General features: G+C 44.6%; 3 protein-coding genes across 3 annotated transcripts; 1 reads left to right on the top strand and 2 right to left on the bottom strand.

Moving 5' to 3' along the window:
- Window positions 1–967: 967 nt before the first annotated feature.
- Window positions 968–4,371, bottom strand: CCR75_001365 (uncharacterized protein). The gene is made up of 8 exons (XM_067959469.1): window positions 4,057–4,371; window positions 3,937–3,989; window positions 3,547–3,869; window positions 3,420–3,472; window positions 2,739–3,335; window positions 2,492–2,662; window positions 2,324–2,413; window positions 968–2,284 (listed from the first exon to the last, which is right to left on the bottom strand). The coding sequence occupies exons 1-8, from the start codon at window positions 4,294–4,296 to the stop codon at window positions 1,187–1,189; spliced, it is 2,625 nt and encodes an 874-aa protein (XP_067814898.1). The 5' UTR covers window positions 4,297–4,371; the 3' UTR covers window positions 968–1,186.
- A 107-nt stretch (window positions 4,372–4,478) lies between these two features.
- CCR75_001364 (uncharacterized protein) lies at window positions 4,479–6,795 on the top strand. Its single transcript, XM_067959468.1, has 7 exons — window positions 4,479–4,634; window positions 4,706–4,769; window positions 4,834–4,926; window positions 4,999–5,128; window positions 5,189–5,245; window positions 5,303–5,450; window positions 5,518–6,795. The coding sequence occupies exons 1-7, from the start codon at window positions 4,577–4,579 to the stop codon at window positions 5,688–5,690; spliced, it is 723 nt and encodes a 240-aa protein (XP_067814899.1). The 5' UTR covers window positions 4,479–4,576; the 3' UTR covers window positions 5,691–6,795.
- On the bottom strand, window positions 5,733–6,803 carry CCR75_001363 (uncharacterized protein; the record flags this gene model as incomplete). The annotated part of the gene is made up of 1 exon (XM_067959467.1): window positions 5,733–6,803. The coding sequence occupies one exon, from the start codon at window positions 6,801–6,803 to the stop codon at window positions 5,733–5,735; it is 1,071 nt and encodes a 356-aa protein (XP_067814896.1).
- Window positions 6,804–7,855: the final 1,052 nt, after the last annotated feature.

Genomic DNA, 7,855 nt, shown 5'->3' with positions numbered 1-7,855 from the left:
AATGCCTCAAACTGCTCCAACTGAGCAACATGTTGCTCAGGAGGACTACCCAGGAGCCTGGCCAGGGCTTGTTCACCAAGTCCCTGCGCCATTAGCCCTGCCACCTCCCGATGATGTTCGGAGAGGTGGGGAAAATGAGCCCAATCAATGTTGAGGCTCATCCTCACGTACACACGCAGAGATGCGGGTCGTGGGAAGGATTTCAAGTGCTACCAAGTGTAGGCGGGCACGTCGTAATGCGGCCACGCTCTACTTAGCACACACCCTAGCACAGCGAGGAAGCGGTTTGCACCTGCTTCTCTTGCGTGCAGTGAGGTAGTTGTGGTGGGCGCGCAAGCGACCTCACCCAACACACTAAGAACTCTGGTGAAGTGACGTCACGGGAGCGGTAATCCGTCTCCTCGTGCGCACTTACCAAGTAGGTAGTAAATTTCAGACTGATTTATATTTAATAGAATTAAATACAAATACCTATTTTTACCAATTAAAATGATATCTCTATAGATATCATTTAATATGTATTGCGAGCGTATCTTTATAGATACCTCGCGTAACTGATGACGCTAGCCGTCATCATGGATGACGCTGGGCGTCATCCCTCCTAATGTGAATGCACCCATGTGCATCACATCCACAAGGGTTGGTCACAAATGTGCACCACACCCGAGTGTTGGGTCTAATTACTATTATTTAGTAATTGACCACACCAAGTGTACTTAACGGGGACTGTATAGCATTAGGGCACCTTTAGCCCGTTACACGGTAATGGTGGAGCCATTACCCTATAAGTTACGTGGGGTTAAAAGGTATGAGGGGATAAGTTGTCCGAGGGACATCTGTAGAAGGACTTCACTGTCCGACAACTTGTCTCAACTGTGCAATTTATGCAAACTGTTGCTTGACTTCTTGCGACAAGCTTCGATCTGGCATCCCATTAGATTGTAATATCGGACACAAAATATAAACTCCCAGCTAGACTGTACTTATTATTTATCAAAAAGGTTCTACTTGCGTTACCACGTGACAAAAACGTTGCCTTTCTGTCAAACTCATTTTGTTTTATACACCGACACGTCATACTGAGACAACTCTCTTTTTCACGCACCATGTCGCAGCCGCCAATGGTTTAAAACCATGCAACATGTCACATGTCGCGGTAGCCATCTTCACGCGTTTTTAAAAAAAACTAAATCAAATTAATAGCTGGAGAGATACTATAGGCCAAAGCATGTCGTAAAAGCTGCTGCTGACAAAGCTCATCCGGCTCGGGCATGTGACATCGTGGAGATTTCAACACACGTAGAATCCCCTCCATATCGCACCGTAAAAGCTCGTGCTGCAATTCGTTCAAAATCACCAACGAGACGCTAAATATAATTCGCCATCCATCAATAATAAAGATTTCCAACACACGGGTTACAAGCGTCGGTACAAGTGTTTCAAACGCGGAAAAAAACGTTAAAAACCATCGTGTACAAAACATGGCAACATGCACCCCTTCCGATTCCAAGTGAGCAAAAAGCTCGGGCATGTGCGTTGAAAAGAGCGTTTGAAACGTTAAAAGGTTTGGCTGCAACACTGCCATGCCAGGTTCATACAAATTTGCATCCTTCGTGGGGTCGGCAAACCCGACAAACAACCAAAAGAGATCAGCTTCATTTATTGCAACGTCCGCCAAGAATCGCACTAAGAAGCTCATTCCTTGACAATACCCGACGCGAGGATTATACACAACGTACGCACGAAGCACACGACGCATTTTGGCTTCCAATTCAAAACTTCTGCTCCTCGTACGGCTCTTTACAAGAGGCATTGAATGTGTCGTCGAGACACTCCCCTGACATTCCACAATGGTGTCCATAATGCCATTCAAAATCGACGTAACCGAGTCGTGAATGTCTTTGTCATCCTCCACGAGTGATTGACACAAAGAGGCCGTGTTTGATTTATTGGTAGAATGCATTTCAGTGTTTCGATGACACGTTCGCACAACATCAACGTCAATTTCTTGAAACCATACGGCCCATTGCGTGTCATGATCGACACCATGGAATCCATTGAAAGCTTTTGATTCGACTGTACGCAACAGTTCGTCATATATCCGACTCCGTCGAGTTGCTGAGAGGTAAGGCGATGCCATGACTTTTGACTGCCACGGTGTGGCTTCATAAAACACTGCAAGCCACAAAGAACTGCGAATCGAAGGCAAAAGACCACCGGATCGAATACACTTTTTCCAAATGGGTGCATTGTCGACCAAGTGCGAATGAAGACGGAAATTAACCTATCGCAGTTTTATAAAACAGTTAGTCGAGTATCCTACTTTTTGTGATTCCGAATGTAATACCTTGGAAAGCCGTGCAAGGTCTTCTACCCGTAGATAGGATAAACATTCGAAATACAGCGATTCCTTCTGCACGTTGGATCATCACGAGCGTTTTAGAAAACCTCATTTTCATTCACACGACAATCTCTTCGATTCTTTACAAACCTTTAACACCAATTGATAGAGAAGGTCGGTGGTATTCGACGAGATCGAATCGACTAGCAAGAGCGATTTCCTACAAGAAGGAGCTCTTCGCGCATCAATTTCCCATAAACAATCTTCAATCGATACCCAATCGTAAGGTGCTTTTTTTAATACACTCCAACGCTCTGTATTCTAAACAATCAACTCAATGATATAAGACACCCTTACAAACAACAGAAAAATAAAAAACAACCTTTAACAAGCTTACCATTCCTTGGAATGTAGCAGCTCGTTGGTGCTCCATTCGTGACATAGCAGTCGTCAATGCTGAGCTTTGTCGAAAAACGCGCGTTTCTTTAATTGCATACCCAAGCGTCCCTCGAATCGTTTTACGAAGAGTCGAAAACACACTTGTTCTTCGATTCGACGTAAGCTGTTTTAAACTGGTTGATACAAACGTCGAGCAACGAGGTTTCAAATCCTCGTCTTCGTATTCGTTTTCGTCCATTTCCACCACTGCAAGTTGTTCCTTTCGTTTCCATAACCCTTTTCTTGTTTCAAACTCTTCCCGTGTCGTGATTAAATCGGTATTTTCATCATCTTCATCACTTCCAAAGATCGTCTCAATGCCATCTAAAGCAGTCGAAGAAATTGAACCATCGTTTTCTGTATCGGAAGCTAAACTTGAGGATTGATTCCACTTGGTACTCGAACTTGAAAGGGGTACACAAGGTGACAACAGTCGTCCGATGCTTGAAAACTTTAAAGGCGAATTCGCTTCCGCAACAATTTCTTTCTCTTGTAAAGAAAGACTTGATAAAGCAGTTTGATTGGCGTTTCGAAAGAAAAGTGCAGTCTGGAGGCGCTGCATTGGAAAAAAAAACAAAAATGGCACCAAAAAGAAGTTTAATACACGGATCAAAAGTACAGGACCATAAAAGAGACGGACCGTTGTGCTGAATAAATCCATTAAACACCTTGCGGTCACTCGATTGGCATCCTCTATAAGAACAAGGCAACGTTTTTTGTTTCAAACAAACTAATTTAAAAATACTCGAAGGAATGCAAAAGTGTACCCAATTGTGGCAAAAAAGTTGCTTCGGCCACTTGCACGACACTTGCTACTCGATGAAGCTCTTTTTCCAACTGAATTCGTTTATCGTGATCTACCAGACCCGAGGAACGCATTTTCTGCATCTCGGCATGAAGCAATTGGTACTCAGCTGTCAATTTATGCCACGCAATTAATTGCTGCTTTAACTGCCCATGTCGCTCCAATCGTGCTTGAAGAGGATCCAAGACCATAAATCGAATTGACTGCTCGATTCGTTCGGCTTCCTGGACTTCAATTTGTTTCATCGCGGCTTTGTACTCCTCTCCACAACTATCTTCGTCCTTACTGTCAAGGCACATGATTCTAGTAAATCTTCATGGCTACATGTTCAGACATTTATATTTTGTGATACCTGCAGGCTTGAGAAAAAATGTCGGCCACTGTAGCCATTGTTGCACATGCCACCTGCAACAATTAAAACACTTAAGTAAAAAGTCTCGAATATAAAAAAAACTCTCCAAAAGCAAGGCACCTGAATTTGGTCCAACATCTGCATCAAGTGCGTCTCCAGCCTCTTCAGGGCTCTATCCTGACTTGTAAAATGCCACATCGCTACCTCCATGGACGACGCGTCAACCTTCAGCGCCTGCTGATCGCCTTCATTAATCGTGTCCTTCATGCCACCCCGGGGCGCATAGCGGCCCATTTTCCTCCGCAAACCCTGCAACATTTGTGTGTGACTTGTGACCCCTTTCCGCGATTTCCTTGTCATCGCGCGTGATTGGTGCTCAAGAATTCATGTCTCCCTCGGCAACTACCGTGCGGCTTTTTTTTTTCTTGCGGCTAAGGTTGTCCCATCGAAAAGGACATTTCCGTTTTAACAGCTGTCGAAGACCAGAAACCGGGAAAAACTGTCACTTTTTTAGCAGTGGCCGACTACCGGTATGGGATGGTTTCGGCGAAAGAAAGAGCGTCGTAAGATCGGTGTCGAAGAGAAGCTCGAGGACGATGTCGTGCCTCCCCTGTTAACAGTATCTCCTGAACTCACGACGATGATTACCGCGGTACAGGAAATGCAGTGGAAACCACCTGTAACACTCATGCTACTGGGTGGGTTACGGCAAATTTTTATGTCAATGAAACGCTTAAGCAGTAACACGCGTTTAATGGAATTGGGATAGGGGTGATGTATTTGCTTCATGTGCAAGTGAAACGCACGCCATCGGTGGTGCTTTCTTTTGCATTGTGAGTGGGTGGCGCAAGGGAGGGAGGTATCCACATACGTTTTCTAAATAGGTGCTTACTGTAGATGTCCGAGCAACGTATTAGCGAACAAAGAGATTGGAACAGTCCTTGTGGCCCCCTTTATCCATGGAGAGGAGCTTCACTTGTACCAGAGCATGTAAGAGAGCACAAAATTGGATATATCAGTAGATACCGGGCTAAAACTGCTGCACGGTCTTGTGATTGCTAGGGTATCTTTCTTATATAAAGGGTTTGAGCTGGAAAGGCGATTCGGGAGTATCGGTTTCAGCCTCGTCTTGATTTATTTTATTGTGCTAACGCAAACTCTCATCGTTTTTATAGCACATTATGTTTCGATGGTAGTACTGTGACGTTGTGGAATAGAAAAAAAGTCGTGATTCTTACGTGGTTTGCAATAGGGAGCAGCAACCCGCGAGTGCTTTACCGGGTTTTCTGGCGTGCTAACTGCAATGAAGGTTTGCTAAACTCATCAAAAAGGATGATTGCTTTTGACTACAGTTACCTATCTTTAGGTACTTTTGAATGTGAATGTACCTACTTTTACCAAACTCTATACCTTCAAAGTGCCGACAAAATACACAACCTGGCTTGAGTTGCTTGTCACATATTTTTTCGTCCCCAAGTTGCCAATCATGGCTCAAGCTGCTGGACTCATTGCAGGTACAATTTTTTGAAAAAGATGAAAAAATGATGCATAAACGACTAATATTATATTTTTGCTCTGTAGGTTCGATCTACATTGTAACTCCAAAAGCAGACGCGCTTGTTAGGTACGCGTCAAAGTCGATTGAGCGCTCTTTTATTCGAATGGGGTTGCTTGAACGACCGTTACAATGGTGGCAACTTTGGGCCAAAGTTGTTGAGTACGTCCGGCAAAAGAAAAGGCGTCGAGTTGCATAATATAAAAAAGTATATAAAGCGCAAATTTATCCAATCCCTTAGCTAAAGGTGCTGGAAGCTCTCGGGCTGAATATTGTATTGTACCATCTCGCCTCGCCCATACTCTTCTAACAAAAACGTAACCACATGACAATTTCCAATTTTCAAACTCTTGGCTTCATGGTTCACATTTTGTGGCAAAAACTCCCGACAAAATGCACGAAACCACAACGAGTGGCCATAGACAATGACTACACTCGACGGGTGTTTAAAAATCCACTGGGCAAACCGAAACAAGCGATTTCGGCCACTGCCTAAAATTGCCTTGTTGCCATAATTTTCCGCCACACTAAATAGTTCCTCGTGGTGTTTTTCCCCCTGCGGACCTTGTACCAAAACTTCGTGTGGCTGAATGTTGTGAGGGGTACTGATCGCCAGCGTATCCAGGTTACGGCCAATCTCTTGCAAACACGAAAGCACGTGTATCCGTTCCCCGGGTACTTCCAATCTCGCAGCTGATACAAGGCGAGCTGTGTCGATAGATCGGCGCAAATTAGACGCTACGACGACACTTCCAGGCACGGGAGAGAAGAGATACCGAAGGAGGGAACTCTCCTCCCTTTCCTGCGGACTATGCTCGTAGAAAGGTGCTGTGTTGTCGTGTATGGGATAAAGGGGCCTATTGCACACGCGGTCACGAAGACTATGCGCTTGAAAGCGGCCACGTTGGCTAAGCGGTGAGTCTAAAAGGATTGAGTCGTTCGTAGGAAGTAGCAGCCACTCACGTCCAAGACTGCGTACGAATCGCACAATAGCATGAAAGGTAAAGCCACGGTTAAAAATGACGTTCCACTCGGACTCGGCATGGCGCACAAACACAATGCGTTTGGTTTTAGTCACTACACTGGCTTCGGGGTCCATACAGAGCGTTGTTGACTCGACCGAGGCATTCTCGTCAATCGCACTTGCATGCGTGTTAGGAGTTCCTTGGAGCCATTGTTTGTCCGTAGAAAAAAAGAGATGCAATAGTGCTATAGAGTAAAGCTGTAGTTTCCAGAAAATGTGCTCGGCAGCGTCCAGAAGAGCAGGCCAGACGCCCTCGTTCGACCGGCGACGACCAAAGTCGTGGTTCATCGCGCTTATGGACTGAGCTTAAGTGGTTAATTTCGGCATAGTTACCGGTATGATGGGCGGTTCGATAGGCGAGACCCTTTGATTGGTAACTTTTCTTAACGGAAATGCTGTATCTAAACTTTTTGCTTTTTAAGGAAACATAACGCACGACTGGTGTTAAAATTCACTCATCTGAACCAGTGGTATTCATCCCACTTCGTTCTTAGATTTCGCCTAGCTTTTTACAGTGCTAGACTCTTCATGTAACGGGGCACTGCAACTTGTACTGTTTCAGTACAAGTCCACTTCACACTGTTTCAGATGTGAGTGGTGCCTCTCGTTAGGTGACGTACACTGTACGTATAGAGGAAGACTTCTCTTAAGGCAAGTTAGCTTAAGAGGGTAAAATGAAAACTGTATTAATATAGTTAAGTGTCTTGTTAATCTATCTTTGCAAATGTTGACTTAACTATAATGTAGGCGGGCACATGGAAATGCGGCCACGCTCTACTTAAGCACACACCCTAGCACAGCGAGGAAGCGGTTTGCACCTGCTTCTCTTGCGTGCAGTGAGGAAGTTGTGGTGGGCGCGCAAGCGACCTCACCCAACACACTAAGAACTCTGGTGAAGTGACGTCACGGGAGCGGTAATCCGTCTCCTCGTGCGCACTTCCCAAGTAGGTAGTAATTTTCAGACTGATTTATATTTAATAGAATTAAATACAAATACCTATTTTTACCAATTAAAATGTTATCTCTATAGATATCATTTAATATGTATTACGAGCGTATCTTTATAGATACCTCGCGTAACTGATGACGCTAGCCGTCATCATGGATGACGCTGGGCGTCATCCCTCCTAATGTGAATGCACCCATGTGCATCACATCCACAAGGGTTGGTCACAAATGTGCACCACACCCGAGTGTTGGGTCTAATTACTATTATTTAGTAATTGACCATCCCCTTAAGTACCAAATGTACTTAATGGGGACTGTGTAACATTAGGGCAACTCTAGCCCGTTACACCATCCCCCTCTTTAAGAACGAATTTACATTTTTAAATTCGACA

Source organism: Bremia lactucae, linkage group LG3, assembly GCF_004359215.1.
Source record: "Bremia lactucae strain SF5 linkage group LG3, whole genome shotgun sequence".
NCBI classification, from domain to species: Eukaryota; Oomycota; class Peronosporomycetes; order Peronosporales; family Peronosporaceae; genus Bremia; species Bremia lactucae.
This window is presented reverse-complemented; position numbering and strand designations above follow the sequence as displayed.

What these genes read in the sequence shown, in the direction of transcription:
- CCR75_001365 (XM_067959469.1), bottom strand. Translation starts at nt 4,296, where the DNA reads ATGACAAGGAAATCGCGGAAAGGGGTCACAAGTCACACACAAATGTTG. An exon ending in AACTTTTTTGCCACAATTGG is followed by an intron (nt 3,473 to 3,546) that starts GTACACTTTTGC and finishes TTGTTCTTATAG; the next exon opens with AGGATGCCAATCGAGTGACC. An exon ending in CTGCTACATTCCAAGGAATG is followed by an intron (nt 2,663 to 2,738) that starts GTAAGCTTGTTA and finishes TTGATTGTTTAG; the next exon opens with AATACAGAGCGTTGGAGTGT.
- CCR75_001364 (XM_067959468.1), top strand. Translation starts at nt 4,577, where the DNA reads ATGATTACCGCGGTACAGGAAATGCAGTGGAAACCACCTGTAACACTC. An exon ending in CTTCACTTGTACCAGAGCAT is followed by an intron (nt 4,927 to 4,998) that starts GTAAGAGAGCAC and finishes TGTGATTGCTAG; the next exon opens with GGTATCTTTCTTATATAAAG. An exon ending in GCGTGCTAACTGCAATGAAG is followed by an intron (nt 5,246 to 5,302) that starts GTTTGCTAAACT and finishes ACCTATCTTTAG; the next exon opens with GTACTTTTGAATGTGAATGT.